At 48.2% G+C, this 18,825-nt stretch overlaps 1 protein-coding gene across 2 annotated transcripts in view; it reads right to left on the bottom strand.

The window, feature by feature from the left end:
* zdhhc11 (zDHHC palmitoyltransferase 11) overlaps positions 1-18,825 on the bottom strand; it is a 145,854-nt gene that overhangs the window by 44,054 nt on the left and 82,975 nt on the right. For both annotated transcript variants that reach the window (XM_078539449.1, XM_078539448.1), the window contains exon 2: positions 2,484-2,705. In XM_078539449.1, coding sequence (XP_078395575.1) covers positions 2,484-2,705 — 222 coding nt within the window. The remainder of the gene's footprint in view (positions 1-2,483; positions 2,706-18,825) is intronic.

Raw genomic sequence — 18,825 nt, 5'->3', positions numbered from 1 at the left:
ACTGCAATATCCAGACGTATTTCCAATCATATTATATGGGCTCCAAATAAAAATAGTGGGTTGGTGAGAATAGCCATACTTTACAGTAATGTACAGGCAGAATCTTAACACCAGGTAATATTTGAGACCGTCTAGCTAACTGAATAAAGGCATCAGTGAGTTAAGGGATGCTTCAATATTGGTAATATTCACAGCATCACTACTGGCCAGCAAATGTATTCCAGTAACTAAACACACGGAGCAAGTTTTCACCTAGGATTTTTAAAAATTCATCTTCTTGGCATCATTGACAAGGTCAGCATTTATTGTGCATCACGAGTTGCCCTGTGAAGGTGGTGGTGGCTGTCTTCTTGAACAGCTGCAGTAAAGGTTCCATACTGAAGCAGTCCAGTCCTTATGCAGCAAGACCTGGACAACATTCAGGCTTGGGCTGAAAAGTGGCAAGTAACAGTTGCACCAAACAAGTGCCAGGCAATGACCCAATAAGAGAGAATCTAACCATCTCCACTTGACATTCAACAGCATTACCATCACTGAATCCCCCACTATCAACATCCTGGGGGGTTACCATTGACCAGAAACTGAAGTGAGCAGCATATAAATACTGTGGCTTCAACTGCAGGTCGGAGTTTGGGAATTCTGCAATCGATAAACAGATTCCTGACTTCCAAAAGCCTGTTCACCATTACAAAGGAACAAGTCAGGAGTGTGATGGAATACTCTCCAATTGCCAGGATATATGTGGCTTCAACAACACTCAAAAAGCTCAACATCATCCAGGACAAAGCAGTCTACTTGATTGGCCCCTCATCCCCCAACTTAAACATTCACTCCCTCCACCACTGGGACACAATGGCAGTTGTGTATACCCCATCTACAAGATGCAGTGCTGCAACTCACCAAGGCTCCTGAGACAGCACCTTCCAAACCCATGGCCTCTACCACCTAGAAGGACAAGGGCAGCAGATGCTACCACCTGCAAGTTTCTGTCCAACCCACAGACCATTCTGACTTGGGACTATATTGCTGTTCCTTCACTGTCACTGGATCAAAACCCTGGAATTCCCTTCCTAACAGCACCTTGGGTGTACCTATACCACATAGACTGCAATGAAGAAGGGGCTCACTACCACCTTCTCAAAGGCCATTAGGGATGGGCAACAAATGCTGGTCTTGGCAGCAATGTTCACACCTCATGAAATAATTTTTAAAAATACAACCGAGTGGTTTGCTAGTGCAGGCCACAAAAAGTCCTACTTGTGCTAGCACACTGGGAGTCTGCATTCTTTAAGAGGATTGGTGCCGCTTTGTCAGCTTCTTTCTTGATGGTTCTTGGGATGTGAACATCACTGGCAAGGCCAGTACTTCTTGCAAAAACAATAGGTCAGATTGGAGCACTGCCTGATGAGCGGGCTCATTGAAGGCTCATTCACTCAAGGCTCAATTACGATCCAGATGGCAAGATATACAATTAGGATCTCAATCTCCACGATGTTCTGAGACGTTGTTGTGATCTGCACCATTAATACCACTCAATACTAAGGTGTCCAAACATAAAATCCCAAGTTTTGTTACTCAGTCATTTCTGTAGTAGCCCAGGGTGATAACCACCACAAATATGGAACCTTTCATTTGTGCGTGGGCTCAATTGTGAATCATCCACAAGGTTGAACTTTCCATCTGCACATGAATCAAGTGGGCTATATCTGAGACTAACTCTTTAGCTCATCAATCACATCAGTCAGCTCCACCCAGCTTAGGTTTACCAGCTCTGATTGAACATATCTCAGGGGATTTCACTGTGACCGCATGCTTCCATCCACCCCATCCCCACACTTAGGCACAATGTGTCCATACGCGTGGTGCTTCGCCTTCCCACACCAACTTGTAAGCAAATGGATTCCTCATTACCCAATTGGTTGATTCTTGACTGTTAGTCAAGCAGCATCCCTCACCACACCACGCCCCCTCCCATGACCAACATTTTCTAACTAGTAAGCAAAAACTTTAAAAATAAACCCTCTCTCATTGCACTCATGACATTTCTCCCGGGTTATTCACAGCAGTGTTCTGGAGATTTGTCCTGAAGACTCCAAGGCAATCCTGGAGGATTGGGATCCTGATCCCAGCCCCCTAGCCACCCACATTTTAGTTTGAACTCAGTGAACAATGAGCAGAAAATTCATTTATAATATGTTGAGCGTGGTGAAAATAATGATCTCAAAATGGTGCATTTATTTAGCTTTTGACCCCATTTCATGGGGAAGATCGACTTGAGCGTGTGACACTACACAACTTCATTTAATTGTTTGTTATGTAACCTCTATTTATTTGAAAGTAGTGCTAATTTTCTAGGCAGTGAGAAAAATAATCAAATTAATTTAAGAGTGTATCCCAGTCCAATAAACATATACATCATGCAACGCACAGGAGCTACTTGCGATTTAACACGAGTTGATCCAGTCATATTTTGTAAAGGATACAGCATAACCAGCATTTTTCCAAGCATATGGCAACATTGGTATGTAAATCCCAAAGGCAACGACTGCCAGGTAGAAATAAAGCACAAAAGCAATCAGCTGGAAGGAATGTAGAGGTAAGGTCCAGCCATTGACTCTTGAACGTGCTGGAGGAGAAACTAAGTCATTTCTGCTGTTCTCCCGTTGAGGCCCAGTTTTCCGCAATCTTCGGTCATAACAATTCATCTGCAGGAAATATAGAAAAGGAGATAAAATTAATGGGCTGGATTTTCCATTCAGCGTGCGGGCACACGCCCAACACACCAGAACGTTAAATGGCGCATGATGACGTCGGGCGTGCGTCTCGCCGTCACTGCGGAGTTGTGCGATATTTCGTTCGGCGGGCACACGCCAGAGTCGGCTGCGCGCCCACCAACAACTGATTGGCCTGTTAAGGCCATTAACCTGGTAATTAACCTGAATCTCACGCTGCCCGTCCAACCTTACGGTTGGCGGGCAGGCAAGGCGGCCAAGCAGCCTTTACGTTTTTTAGGAAACCTCATCCACGAACGGGACGAGGTTTCCAAAAGCTTTTACAAATTAAATAAAAACTTTTTCTGAAAAATAATAACATGTCCCATCTCATGTGACACAGTCACATGAGGGGACATGTTTCATTAAATTTTTGCTGTAGTTATTTATTTATTTTAAAAAGCGTTTCAATCTCCTCGAGGCAGCTTCAAGCCTCAGGGAGATTGGAGCGCTCTTTCGCACGCGTGCATGCATGCAAAAGAGCACTGGACCCGACTCTCCCTCCTCCCACCTACCCCCCCTGCCCACACAGACAGAGCTCAGCGCTACCACTCGCGTATTACGCTGGGCGGGCCTTAATTGGCCCGCCCACATAAAATGGCGTTGTGGAGCCGATTGCGGGCGGCAGTCAGGTTCCCGACCACCCTCGCCCACTCTCGCCGAGCCCGCTCGACGAATGGAAAATGCTGGCCAATATCTTTCTCCCCTCCCCATTTTTTTTTCCAATGTGTAAAAAACTTCTGTTTCTGAAAAGTCCACTTATTACTCATTCTCAGGATGTGAGTGTCAAGGCCAGACTTTACTGCCCCTCCCCAGTCTCCCCAAAGCTGGTGGTGATGGGCCTTCTTTTTTTTTTTGCAAAAATATACTTTATTCACAAAATATCTTCAAACAACATTCCAAAACATTTCAAAATCACCAACGCAAAAATACAAACAGGTTCAAACTTTTACAACACGTATAACGAAATCCATTGATACATACAATGAATATTACATTCATTTTGAGCTGTACAGCCCGAGGGGATTTAAACAGTTCCCAGCCCCTCGGTGCACTATGGCAGAAATGTCTTAGGCAGCGACCCTTCCCCATTGTGCCTTTGTGGCGGCTGCCCCAAGCTTCAGTGCGTCCCTCAGCACGTAGTCCTGGACTTTGGAATGTGCCAGTCTGCAACACTCGGTCGGGGACAACTCTTTGTGCTGGAAGACCAACAAGTTTCGGGCAGACCAAAGCGCATCTTTCACCGAGTTGATGATCCTCCAGCTGCAGTTGATGTTTGTCTCGGTGTGTGTCCCTGGGAACAGCCCGTAGAGCACAGAGTCCTGTGTCACAGAACTGCTCGGGATGAACCTCGACAGCAACCACTGCATCTCTCTCCAGACCTTCTTTGCAAAGGCACAATCCACAAAGAGGTGAACAACGGTCTCTTCCCCACCACAGCCACCTCGAGGGCAACGTGCAGAGGGGGTGAGACTTCTGGCATGTAGGAAGGATCTGACGGGGAGGGCCTTTCTCACCACCAGCCAAGCCACGTCTTGGTGCTTGTTGGAAAGTTCTGGCGATGAGGCATTCTGCCAAATGACTTTGACAGTCTGCTCGGGGAACCATCCCACAGGATCCACCCTCTCCTTTTTCCTCAGGGCCTCTAAGACGTTACGTGCTGACCACTGCCTGATGGACTTGTGGTCAAAGGTGTTTTTCTGCATAAATTTTTCCACGAGGGACAGATGGTACGGCACGGTCCAACTACTTGGAGCGTTCCGCGGCAGCGTGGCCAGACCCATCCTTCGCAACACCGGGGACAGGTAGAACCTCAGCACATAGTGACACTTGGTGTTTGCGTACTGAGGGTCTACGCACCGCTTGATGCAGCCACACACAAAGGTGGCCATCAGTATGAGGGCGATGTTGGGCACGTTTTTTCCCCCTTTATCTAGAGGCTTGTACATCACGTCCCTGCGGACACGATCCATTTTTGACCTCCAGATAAAGCGGAAGATGGCTCGAGTGATCGTCACCACGCAGGAGTGTGGAATGGGCCAGACCTGCGCCATGTACAGCAACAGCGAGAGTGCCTCACACCTGATGACCAGGTTCTTACCCGCAATGGAGGGGGAGCGTCGCTCCCACATGCCCAGTTTCCTTTTCACCATAGACACTCGCTCCTTCCAGTTTCTAGCGCATGCCCTGGTCCCTCCGAACCATATCCCCAGCACCTTCAGGCCGTCAGCCCTGACAGTGAAGGGGACAAAGGATCGGTCAGACCAGTTCTCAAAGAACATGGCCTCGCTCTTCCCACGATTTACCTTGGCTCCTGAGGCCAGTTCGAACTGGTCGCAGATGTGGATCAGTCTGCGCACCGACAGCGGATCTGAGCAGAAGACGGCGACATCATCCATGTACAGGGAAGCTTTTACCTGAGTGCCTCCATTGCCTGGGATCGTCACTCCTCTTAAGCCCGGATCCTTCCTGATGGACTCGGCAAAGGGTTCTATGCAACACACGAAAAGAACAGGCGAGAGAGGACAGCCCTGCCTGACTCCAGATTTAATCGGAAAGCTATCTGTTTCCCACCCATTGACTGAGACTGCGCTACTGATGTTAGTGTAGAGCAGTTGGATCCAATTTCGAATTCCCTCCCCAAACCCCATTTTGGAGAGCACATCCACCATGTAGGTGTGCGATATTCTGTCAAAGGCCTTCTCCTGATCCAAGCTGATGAGGCAGGTGTCCACACCCCTGTCCTGTACATAGGCAATCGTATCCCTGAGCAGCGCTAGGCTGTCAGAGATCTTCCTGCCTGGCACAGTGCAGGTCTGGTCAGGGTGAATCACCAATTCCAGAGCGGATTTGACCCGATTGGTGATGACCTTGGACAGAATCTTATAGTCCACATTCAACAGTGAAATGGGTCGCCAATTTCTAATTTCCTCCCTTCCCCCCTTGTGCTTGTAGATGAGGGTGATGATGCCTTTCCTCATGGATTCTGACATACTACCAGCCAGGAGCATACTCTCGTACACTTCTAGCAGGTCTGGGCCCATCCAGTCCCACAGAGCCGAATACAACTCCGCCGGCAAGCCGTCGCTTCCGGGAGTTTTACTCTTCTCGAAGGACTCAAGGGCCTTAGTCAGTTCATGAGGAGTTAGCGGTTTGTCCAGGCTCTCCCGCGTACTGTTGTCTAAGACCTCCGTGATAGAGGACAGGAAGGACTGGGAGGCCGTGCTGTCCGTGGGCTTCACGTCATACAATCCGGCACAAAAGGATTTGCTGATCGGCCTTCTTTTTGACCTGCTGCAGTCCACGTGGGTATTCTTTGTAGTGGCTGACAAAACTGAGTAGGCCACTTCATAGAGGAACCACGTTTTTGTGAGACTGGGGTCACATACAGGTCAGACCAGTCTCAAAGTGAACCAGTTGTGTTTTACTACGAACAGCTTCGTGGTTACTTTTACCAATATAGTTTTATTTATTTATATATATATATATATATATATATATATATATATATATATATATATATATATATATATATATACTTCCTTATATTTTCAAACAGAATTAAAACTCACAGACTGACACTGTGAGATTTGAACGAGCTTTCTCTGGATTATTGGTCAAGTGACAGTTCTGAGCTCTGCTTGTCAGCTTTTAGTTTAAACAATGGCACTCAGGGGAAAATTCCAACATCAGGGAGAATCTCCTTCTGTGGAAGAAAAAACTCAAACAACGCTAGTCGAAGATGATCAGGGGCATTGTCCTTGGTGTCCAAGCCAGTATTTTTTCTTTTTGTGATTCAGTGTCAAATCTTGCTCTAAATTGGTCTTGTGAAGCATTTTGGGAGGAACACAGGAGGGATAAGTGAATGGAACATGGTGCCAGTTAGGACACAGGCAGCAGAGTTTTGGATGACCAAATTGAGAGGGTAGAATGTGGGAGGTCGGAAACAAGTCTAGATGCAAACAAAGCACAGATGAGGGTTCTAACAGCGGATCAGCTGAGGCTGGGGCCGCGTGGAGGGATGTTACAGAGTTGAAAATAGGCATTCTTAGTGATGTCAGACCTGTCAGGCCTGCTGAGTTTTTCCAGAAATTTTTGTTTTTGTTTCAGATTTCCAGCATCTGCAGTATTTTGCTTTTATTCTTAGTGATAGCGTAGATGTGAGGTCAGGAGCTCATCACAAGGTCAAATATAACACCAAAGTTATGAGGAGTCTGGTTCAGCCACAGACAGTTGTCAGGGACAGCATTGAATCAGTAGCCAGGGGAATGGCTTTTGTGGCAGGACAGAAAAAAAATGGCTTCAGTCTTCCAATATTTAATCCAAGGAAATTTCTGCTCATCCAGTACTAAATTTCAATAATGCAGTCTGACAATTGAGAGGTCAAGAGAGATGGTGATGAGGGTGTCATCAGTGATAATGGGAATTTGATGATACCATTGAGGGACAGCATGGAGATGAGAAATAGGAGGAGGGGGCCAAAGATAGATCCTCCTGGGACACCAGAGGTAAAGGTGCAGGAGCAGGAAGAGAAGCCATTGCAAGTGATTCCCTGGCCGCAATTAGATAGTAAGAATGGAATCAAGTGAGCGGAATCCCACCCTGCTGGATGACAGTGGAGAGGAGTTGGATGAAGATGGTAGTCAACTGTGTCAAAAGCTGCAGGCAGATCGACAAGGACAAGGAGGGATCATTTACATAGATCATGCTAAGTATTTGGATAGCATTTCCACCATACCACAAGTGTCTTTTTTGGCCTCTCCTTGAGCATCTTTCAATGGCCCAATGCAGTCTTTGATGATCCACTAACTCCTGATATAGCAGAAAATGCTGTTCCCAATCACTACCACAGTTTCCCATTATCCTTAAATCTGATTTAGTAGCAGTATTCGTTTTCTTTAACTGTTCACAGAACTTGACTTTGTTTTGCTGATAAAGAATTCAGGAAATCTTCTTTAACCAGAGAGTGTTTAAAATATGTAACCAGGTAACACATGTAGCAGTTGAAGCAAATAGCAGATATATTTTAGGGGAAGACTGAAAACCCAAGTAGGGAGAAAGGAATAGAAGGACATGTTGATAGAGTGAGATGGGAGGAAATTCACAGAGAACATGAACACCAGCAAAGAGCAGTTGGGCCAAATAGCTTGTTTTTGTGCTGTAATTTCTATGTTATTCTGAGCATTATGCACTTTTAGTCCACAGAATTAGTTTTCATTCAATCTTATTCGGCTTTGAGCATAACCAGTCAACCACCTTGCCTCTTAACTATATTAATTTCTATTGAGTCACTTGGTAGTACAGAACTTGACTATTGCTGAAAAAGGTGACATGCTGTCAAAGCCTTTCATCTTGCACTCATCAGGACAGAATCACAAGAATACCAAATTTCAAAGGGAACAATTTATAATGCATGACAAGTGGATGCTGATTGGTTGGCACGTGGACTCCGATTGGCAGAGGTATTGCCATGGAGAATGCACCAGGGAACAATTAACTACCAAGCTTTTGTTTAAATTCAAATCAGGCAACTCTCTGATTGGTCAAGGCATTGCCATAAGGAATGAACCAGGGAATGGCTGTCCGCCAAGATTTTGTTTAGTTGGAAAAGGTGCAATGCATGGACATATCCTTTCTGTTTGCAAAGGACAGGGCCCTGTGTGTGAATATATGTAACTTCTATCACGCAGAAGTGAGCCATACTGCAAGCCTGACTGATAATCTTAAATTAGTTTCGGGTGTAAGTGCTGTCCAATCGTAGAATCACATCTGACGTTGGACAATATGTTCTGAGTTTTGCAAGCACCGGCTGGTTGGGTATGGTCAATATTTTGCCTGTTGTGAGCAGCCGAAGGAACTTCCTGTTTGATATGATCCACCATTCATTGGGACAGTTGGCCTACACACCTGGCATCACACCAGCGCTGAAATTCACATACCACATTACTCATTTGTGTGGTAGACAGAACGTCTACCTCGACTGCAGAACCCTGTTAGTGGCGAATACCACTCATGGGGCAGAATTTTGCCCTTGACAGGCAGGCGGGCCCAACCGGCTCGGCGGTGGGCGGGCAGCTGATTGCCGCCGCTGAAACGGGCCACACCGCCATTTTGCACGGGCGGGCCAATTAAGGCCCGCCCAGCGGGTTAGCAACTCCCATGTAGAACAGGAAAATCATTGCGGAGGCGGGCGTGTTCAGATCACCGGTTCCAATGGGGAACCGGCAGTCTGTATAAAGAGTGGCCAGGCAGCCTCGCTGAGGCACTGCACCATGGCCACTCGCAGAGAGAGAGAGAGGCTCCTCTCAGAGGACAGGAGCAGGAGCAGGAGGAGGGGGGCAGGCTGCAGGAGAGGCCAGTGTGCCCCTCGCTTCTCAGATGCCTGCCTTGCTGTCCTCCTCGAGGAGGTGTCCAACCATCGGGATATTTTGTATCCGGAGGATGGGAGGAGGAGGGCCCCCCATGTCACCAGGCAGGCATGGGAGGAGGTGGGTGACACAGTAAGCGCCCATGACGATGTGCGGCGCACAGGAACATAGTGCCGCAAATGATACAATGATTTGTTGCACTCTGGAAGGGTGAGTACCATGTCAGCCTTGGTCATTTGACCCAGCAGGTAGCCTTAGCCTTTGAGGCCCCCACACATGCACGTCTTAGTGTCGTTACTGCACTGGGCATTTGGCGCAGGCTGGGTGGGCAAACAGATAGTGACCATGTTTACATCAGCCTTTGTGGTTGAGGAGAAGATGGGTTCTCCCCGCAGCATATGTTGGTGTTTGTCGCATTTGAGTAGTCTGGGGGCAACCTGCAAGGGAGGCAGCTAGACACATACTCAGAACTTCAACACATGTCTTATTGATGGTGATGAGATGGTGGAAGGGGAGCCTCAAGGTGTCGTGGCCAAGAGCCATCTGCTGGCCTCGGCGCCGCACCTAGTTGTGCCTCCTTGCCATAGGCGCTAAGACCCGTGTGCTATTCAAAGTGATGGACGCCAAATGTGTCCTAGGTGGCCGATGGGGGAGGGGGTGGGGACCAGCCGTACTATCTTCCGGGGACCGATCACCAGTAGTGTGGACAGGAGCCGCTGGAGGCCTCAGATGGGCCACTGTGGTTGGGGTGCAGTGTGCGCATGCAGAGTACATGAGCGATCAGCCCCAATAAATCGTCTTCTCTGTTCTGCAGGCAAAAACTGAGCACAATTTCAGGGAGCACCAGCGGACTGGTGGTGGGCACGCCCTGCTCCAGTGCCTCACCACCTTCGAGGAGCAGGCCATGGAGCTGGGGAGGAGACAGGCGGCCAGGGCGGCAGGTAGCGGTGAGGTTGGGGTCCAGCGGCCAGGTATTTGAGGTCCAGAGTCCCAGCCACTCTGTCTGCCCACCATCCAAACCACTAATGGTTGCTGCAATCATTAATGCTGCAACACTGCTCATTCACAGACTGAGACACTCTGGCGTGTGGGTCATACAGAAGGGACCCTCGTCCCCTTGAGGATGCGCGTCTCTAGCACCTTCCAAAGTCGCCTTATCCCATTTGTGACCACTATCCCCATGGTCTAACATGCCATGGCATCGCTGCTGCACAGCCAAAGACATTTTGCATCTTAGAGGGGTTGGAACCTCCACCACCCTTTCAGCCAGTGCACCCCACATTACTCTGTCCAAAAGGTCCTCAGCACCTCAGCTGTGAACCTCATGGCACTCAACTTAAATAAATGCCACCACGTTACTCATCCCTGCACCAAGGGGAAATGTTGCCTTCTGCCCACCCGGTCTATGCTCCTCCTAGTGGAAGAAGGTCAATAATGTGACCTGTCAATCTCCTGTGATCCACGGCAAATGTCACAACTGTTTGCGATGTTTCCTCAGCACCGCAACTATCCAGGCCACAATGCATCCAGGTCAGGTACCTCTGCACTCTCCCCACTCCAATGGCACATAACATTCCTTGTGGCATTCCTTAAGCCATCTGACCAGCCTGTCTGTATGCGCATCTAATGTTTGGGCCAACTCTTGACTCTTTTCCACTCCACCAATGTTCGTCTCCTTAGGGTCTGGAAGGGTGAGTGACTTACGAGGTTGGGGGAGCGAAAAGGGATGAAAGGTTTAACTGAGTGAACGCTAACTGATACACTGTCCTTGTTGTTAATTTCAGCATCACCGCCGCATGGCCGTGGCCAACGACACCGCAGCCCCCCCTCCACACCTGAGGGCCAAGACGTGCAACTTGCGACACATCATTTCAGCCAGCCAGGCACCAGCGCAGCCACAAACACTGCGGTGGGGAATTTACCGTCGGCTAGAGTCCCGGGTCACAGTGGAGAGGGCACTTCACAATCGCTGGCGGAGATGGTAGGGACAGAGAGTGCCGATGGTGCCAGCAGCCAGAGGGCTGCAGGGGACCAGGCACATGCTGAGTCCAGCACTGATGATGTGCCCCTGGAGATGTCACCAATGCAGCAGCTGCAGGACAAGCGGCAGGAATCGCATTTGCATGTGGCAGGGTTGCATGAGGGTGTGCTTCAGTTGGTCTCTGCGATGGAGGAGTCCAGGCAGAGTGTCAGTGAAGGCACGAACCTCAGGACAGAGCTTCAGGCTTCCTCCACTGAGAGACTGGCGACTCTCATGGAGAGGGGCTTCGATCGGATGGAGACTCTTATGATTGGGCTATGCTCTGACTTGCAAGCCCTCAGGCGGTAATGGCCACGGGTGGTCATTCCCAATGCGGGAGATGTTGTGGGCACCAAGCGTCGGCGCTCGGTGCCCATGCACCTATGGTGAGCAGGGAGGTCCAATGGGACCTCACGTCGGTGCAGCAGCTGCCTGTCATCGCTGCGAGCTCCTCTCAGGGCACTCCAGATGAGAGCAGCAGCTCCTCCGCCCCTCTGCCAGTGACCGTTGTATCTGTTGAGGCTGCGACAACTGGGGAGGTGCCAGTTCTGGAACTGGCAACTCCCTCCCAGGCGGGGCCATCACAGGCTCCACAGGCCAGAGGATGCCTGCCAAGGTCATCGACACCAACAGGACAGCAGAGTCAGTAGGCTGTCTCACAAGCCACTCCGAGCGATGGGGCGGCACCAAGACGTAGCACCCGCAAACGAATGCATAAGGCACGTCAGGCACTCAGCGGGTATGTCACTGGTGATTTTGTGTTGGCCTTAGATTAGGGAACGAATAGCTATGTTTGTCATAGAGACGTTTCTGTTTGATGTTGGATGGAATAAACTCCACTTTTCTGACCATGGCTGAGGGTGTTTCCTTTGTGCTGCATTTGTACGTTACACAGATATCTCGAGTGTTTGAGTGGACATTGATGTTTCTGTACTAAGCCCTTAGTTGCAGCTGATGAGGTGGAAGATGTAGCACCTAAGTGCCACGTGTGGAAGCGCCAGGCAATGCTGCTCCTGCTGATCCATGTGTGTGGAGCTAGCTAAAGGTTCGCTGGATTAAATTGTCCCGGGTGTCCCTGCCTCCTTGGTGTAGTAGTGGGTCAGCGTGCTGCCCCTCATCATCGCCCTGTGCTTCCTCATCCTCTGAGGCACTGCTGGATTCATCATGTGCAGCCTCATCCAGGGCGTCAAGGTTTTCATCGTCAGCTGCATCCCCCCTTTCCAGCGCAAGATTGTGCAGAGTGCAGCATGCTACAACTATCACAGAGACACGCTCTGGGGGGTACTGGAGTGCACCCTCTGAGCAGTCCAGGCAATGGAAGTGCATCTTGAGAAGACCGATGGTTCTCTCCACCTCAGCCCTTGTGGTGCCCTGGCTCCTATTGTACCACTGCTCAGCTTCTGTTCTTGGACGGTGTAGTGGCGTCATGAGTCCTTGTCACCCAGCAGCCAACCATCCAGCCGAGCCGGTGCACTGAAGAGCCCCGGCACCTGGGAGTGTCTGAGGATGTAGGCGTCGTGGGAGCTGCCTGGGTACCTTGCACAAACGTGCAGAATCTGCATCCTGTGGTCACACACTATCTGCACGTTCATGGAGTGGAAGCCCTTCCTGTTGACGAAGGCACCGGGCTCACCTGCTGGCGCCTTGATGGCCACATGTGTACAGTCTATTGCACTCTGGACGCAGGGGAAGCCAGCAAAGGCCGCGAAACCTCTGGCTCACTCTGCCTGACTTGCCTGGTCGTAGCGGAAGTGGATGAAGGTCAATGCACGTCTGAACAGAGCATCTGTGACCTGCTTGACACAAGTGTGGTCACCCACCGAGCCCTGGAAGGAGCCAGAGGCATAGAAGTGGAGGGCAACTGTGAGCTTCAGAGTCGCTGGCATGGGGTGTCCACCCACACAGTTAGGGGAGATCTCAGGGCCAATCATCTGACAGATATAGTTGACCGTCTCCCTTGAGAGACGGAGCCTCCTTCGGCACTGCACCTCAGTCATATTGAGGTAGCTGCGTCGCCGCCTGTATACCCTGGCAGCAGGATAGTGGCGTCTTCTGCAGCCCCTTCCAGCTTGGAGAACCTCTTGGCCCTGTGCCCCTTGGGCCTGCGCCTGGCCTCCCAAAGGTGGCTCCCTTGGAGGCTGATTGTCCAGTCCTGACCTCCTCCTTATTCTATCTCTCCCTTCCTCCTCAGAGGAGCTGCCTCCAGTGGAGACATCAGAACCCATACCCAGGCTAAATGGAGGCCTCTGGAAAGCTGCAGGCCCGATAAAGATAACTGTCTGCAGACTGGTTTCAAAGTACATAAAAAGCTCTTGGAAATCGATGTGCACTGCTAACAATCACGCAGGCAAGTTTAAAACACTTTCTGCATTAAATACTTCATGAAAAAGATGAACAATCCCTCTGAGTCCACATATCCCGCCAGTGAATGAGTTTTAATAAAAAATCACCTACCCGCCTGCCCGTTGGGCCCGCGCACCGAGCCGAAGTTTGCACTGACCCCTCAAAATTGTTGACAATTGGCAAGTTAAGGGCCTTAACAAAGCCTTTACGTCCCGCTGCATAGCGCGCCCGCTAACCTAAATATTGCGATGCCGCGCGCTGACGTCGGGACGCTCGCGCGACGTCAGCGCATGACATTTTAAGTGCTGATATGCGGGCTCCGCCACCCACACACCAGCCAGAAAATTCTGCCAATGGTGTTACTGCATAGTAGCAACGTAAAATGGCTAGCATTTGAGCAACATGTCTTTTTTTTTTAAATCAGCCATATATTCATTTCTGTTGGCTTTGGAGATGTGCGTGTATTTGATATATTTTACTTCAATTTTAAAAACACGTCATTTATAGTCAGCATCAGTTGTATTCCCACCCCAATTGGGTTAATTGATTGACCAGTTCCAAATCCTCAGCCATTTTATTGAAGTTTTAAAATCTGGAATTAATTGGAAATTTTCAATCCCTGTGGATCTGCTGGTCATATCTCAGTCACAGTTCCCCAGGAATTAATGCTAATTTTTCAAATCCCTTCTAAGTACACATCTCCGAAATCTAATGCACTTATAAAAACTGTATTACTTATTTTAATTAAAGACTGATGCCTTGCTGTGTTCTTTTAGCAGGTGTGGCAGAGACTGAAATAATTGGAATAATTCATGCCATGACTCGAATTGACTGGTTTAAGGCTTACTGGACTGAAATGGAGCCAGCTACTGCAACCAAGAGAACAGCCCTCCTGAAAGTCCCCAGCAAACAAAATCTAGATGCTCTCAGGGCCACCAGAATCAAGTCTCAGCAGACTGCTCTGCACCAATCAATGCTGGTTGAAACTCTGCAACAGCGTACAATCTGTTGCTGAATCTGGGGATGCTAGGGGGATGTATGAAGAAATTGAGAAAGCAACAGGCCTAGCAGCAACCAAACCATCTCCCTTGAAGACAAAGACAGGGATGATCATCACTGAACCTAGCAGGCAGTTGGAAAAGGTGGGTGGAGCATGATCTCAAACTCTACACAAACAAGAACATTGACACTGAAGAAGCTCTCAGGACTTTCCTGTCATGAGGAGCTGGACAGCGAGCCCACCATAGCAAAGCTCAACAAATTGACCGTCTTGCCAGTGGTAATGCTCTAGGAAGCAATGGCATTCCACCTGAAATCATCAAAAGTGGAAAATCAGCACTGCTGCAGCATCTCCATGAACTTGTGTCTTTGCTGGAAGGAAAGACTTGTGCCTCAAGAAATGCGTGGTGCAAAAATAGTTACCTTGTACAAAAACAAAGGGGATCGCAGTGACTGTAACAATTATCAAGGCATCTCCTTGTTAAGTATTGTGGGGAAGGCCTTTGGTCGCACTGCTGTGACCAGATTTCAGATCCTGGCATCACGCATCTACCCTGAGTCTCAGTGTGGCTTCAGAGCTGGGAGATCGATGGTTGATATGATTTTTCTCATTTCAGCAGACCGCCCTACATTACTTTCATAGACCTCACCAAGGCCTTCAGCCTTGTCAGCAGAGATGGACTCTTCAAACTGCTGTAAAAAAATAGGCTTCCCACCTGGAATCCTGGCCATCATTTCTTCTTTCCACGAGAACACACAGTTTCCTCAGTTACAATGGAGCATCATCAGTGGCTTTCAAGATTAGGGGCAGAGTAAAGCAGCGCTGTGTCCTGGCACCAACTCTCTTTGGCATATTTTTCTCCATGATGCTATTATACACTCTAAGCAACTCAAATGAGGTTGTCTATCTGAAAGCAAGCTGTTCAACTTGGCAAGACTGCGCACCAAGATCAAAGTGCATAATACCCTAGTCTGTGAGTTACTGTTTGGTGATTGTGCCACACTGGCATCCCATACCGAAGTTTGCTTACAACAGCTAGTAGATCAGCTCTTCCTGGTCTGCAAGGAGTTTGGACTGACAATCAGCATCAGGAAGACCAAAGTTATGGGCCAGGACATAGAGACTGAACCTTCCATCAACATTGACAACCTCACTCTGGAGATCGTTGACAGCTTCACGTACCTTGGATCAACAATGATCAGCAATCTATCGCTTGATGTTGAAATCAGCACCAGGGTTACCAAGGTCGCAGCTGTCATGTTAAAGTTGAGAAAATGAATGTGGACCAACAACAAACTAACTGAAAATACAAAGCTCCATGTGTACCAGACTTGTGTTCTCAGCACTCTCCTTTACAGTAGCAAGGCACAGACAACTTGTGCAAGCCAAGAAAAGCAGCTGAACAGCTTCAACCTCAACTGCCTCAGACAAATATTGGACATCTCCTAGCAAGGCAGAGTGCTGAATATGGAAGTACACCAGTGTGCAGGGGTCCCCAGCATGTTTGCCCTTGAGTCAGTGGTGAATCCATTGGCTGGGTCATGTCAACCGAATGGATGACAGCCACATCCCCAAAGACAAGCTCTATGGCAAGCTCTGTAGACACGAGACTGACATGTTGCCCATGTCTGTGATATAAGGATGTCTGCGAGACTTCAAGCTGACCAAGATTGGAGTCAATACACAGGAAGTCTTTGCAGCTGACCGGAGTGCCTGGAGACAAATAGTCAGGAAGGGCAAGGAAAAAGCAGAGGAGAAAATAAATGACCAGGTGGCAGAAAAGAGAGCCTACCGGAAGGAAAAAGCATCAGTCGACCTTGGACCAATGTTATTCATTTGTGCCAGCTGCAGAAGGGACTACCACTCACAAATTGGCTGCTACAGCCATAACAGACAATATGGAAGTGACATACACCCTTGGCACAGTCCATTGTCCCCGTATACAGACAGATGCCATACTTATTTTAAAAATTGCAGTTGCACATTCTGAAATATATTCTACTCTTCAACTCAAGTCGTTTAACTTGAATTAAATGATAACTTAAGGTGAATAAAGGGTTAAGAGATATGGAATTAGAACAGGTAAATAGAGTTGAGGTAGTGATCAGCTATGATCTAATTGAATGGCAGAACAGGCTCGAGGGGCTGAAAGGCCTGTGCATCTTGGTAAAGTTTCTATGACATACCCAGGATCCACTTTATTTTCCTTTATTGAGGCCTCATGCTACTTGGACAGAGTGAGCAATGAGTCAACTAACACCCTACATTTTGATTGGCTCCCTAACAAAATCTATCCCATCCATACATAATGTATTCACATCCTGTTTCTAGATGCATTTGCATTCTCACTTGAGCAGGATATGGGCAAGTTGTGTTCGTGATGGATGAATGCATCATCAAGGACTTTTTTAATACAATCTTGGCTCTCTCCTCTTAGCAGCCCTCTCAGTTTGGTACCATTGGTCAATTTAAGTATCTTACCTGGAGTTTTGTGTTTCAGTGCAATTTAGGTATACAGAGACAAGAAGAGTCCCACCAGTGACCCTTCTGAGACACTCCATCCCATATATCTATGTCTGGGGCTGTGGTCTAGCTTCACCTCAATCTACCCTCAAGCTTCCTTTCCTTTAACCTACATCCAGGCTTTTCCCTGAACTCTCTCCTTGGATTGCATTACCTTGACAAAAGCCCATTCATCTCGACATCTTGTGTAGATTAACATATAGTAAGTCATATTTATTGGCTTGGAAAGACAGGCTTGCATTTTTATAGCACCTTTGCTGACCTCAGGGTGTTCCAAAGTACATTCCGGTCAATCAAGTACTATTGAACTGTAGGCCCTGTTATAACATAGGAAACACAGCAAGAATTTGCACAATACGGTAAAGCCCCACAAACAACAAAGTGGTAATGAGCAGCTAGTTTATTTTAATGATGTCCATTATAGGATAAATAGTGGCCAGCACACCGGTACGACTTCCCTATTTGTCTTCAAATATTGCCAAGGAATCTTCTACATCTATCCTGGACAGCATTTGGGGCATTGATCTAACGTCTCATCTGAAAGATGACATCTCTAATACAGCAGCACTCTCTCAGTAGTGCCTGACGCGTCAGGAGGAATTACGTGCCCAAGTACATAAAATGGGGCTTGAACCCATATATTTCTGACTTTTAGGCAAGGATGCTATCAACTTGAGCCATAGGTGACACCCAAGAATATAGGGGAGAATTTTCCCCCCTTTGTGGGGGGGGTTGAGCGAGGGCGGGCGCGAGTGGGCGCAAGTGGGTGCGCAGCCAATTGGCGCCCCTGATCGGCTGGGCGCCGCCATTTTTCCTTGGTGGGCCGATTAAGGCCCACCCAGCATGACGCGTGTCCAGAAGCGATATGCACAGGAGGGGCGGGGGCGGTTGCCTGAGTCAGGAATGCACTCTTTTGCCTGCAAAAGAGCTCAGAAAACTCCCTGAGGCACCTAATTAGTTTTAAGTTTAAACAGTTTAATAAATTGTTGAAAAAAAATTTATGACATGTCCCCTTAAGTGAAACTGTCACATGAGCTGGGACACGTGCATTAATTTTAACAAAAAATTTTTCAGAAAATCTTAAATCATTCATGAAACCTCATCCCGCCCATGGATGAGGTCCCATGAAAAATGTGAAGGCCGTCTGGGCTCTTCGCCTGCCCGCCAACCTCAAGGTTGGACGGGCAGCTCAGCTGATTGCCTTAATTGCTGTTGAACAGGCCTCAATAGGCCTTTGACAGTTCGGCGGGCGCGCAGCCGAACTGAAAATCTAAATGACGTGCGGTGACGTATGGACGCACACTCGATGTCACCCCACATCATTTTACGCCTCAGCGAGCGAGCCCCGCCCGCCAAGCCGAAGATTCTGCCTATAGATATTTTTCAAAAGCAAAAGCTCACTGGAACAAACTATGCTGGAGGTTTGCAGAAATCCCTGCGCAACCAAATAAAAAAGACATCAAAAGAATAACAAACTGTACTTATATGGCTTTATTTAACTTACTAAGCTGTCCAAAGGCACTTCACAGGAGTGATTTGCAAGCAAAATTTGACTCCGAGCCAGAGAGATGCTGGGACGTGAACCAAAAGGTTGGCCAAAGAGGTAAGTTTTAAGGAGCATCATAAAAGGGGGAAGGAAAGCCGGAGAGGTACACGAGACAGGACAAGAGAAATTGGAAACACCTCAAACAGATGATTATGGTGATCAATGGCAACTTTGCTTTTTAACTGCAAAAGTCAAACTTCACACAAATGCATAGGCTTTAATGTGTTGCAAACCTCAGAGTACACCTTATAGAG

This window comes from Cetorhinus maximus, chromosome 3, assembly GCF_964194155.1.
Source record: "Cetorhinus maximus chromosome 3, sCetMax3.hap1.1, whole genome shotgun sequence".
Taxonomy (NCBI): Eukaryota; Metazoa; Chordata; class Chondrichthyes; order Lamniformes; family Cetorhinidae; genus Cetorhinus; species Cetorhinus maximus.
This window is presented reverse-complemented; position numbering and strand designations above follow the sequence as displayed.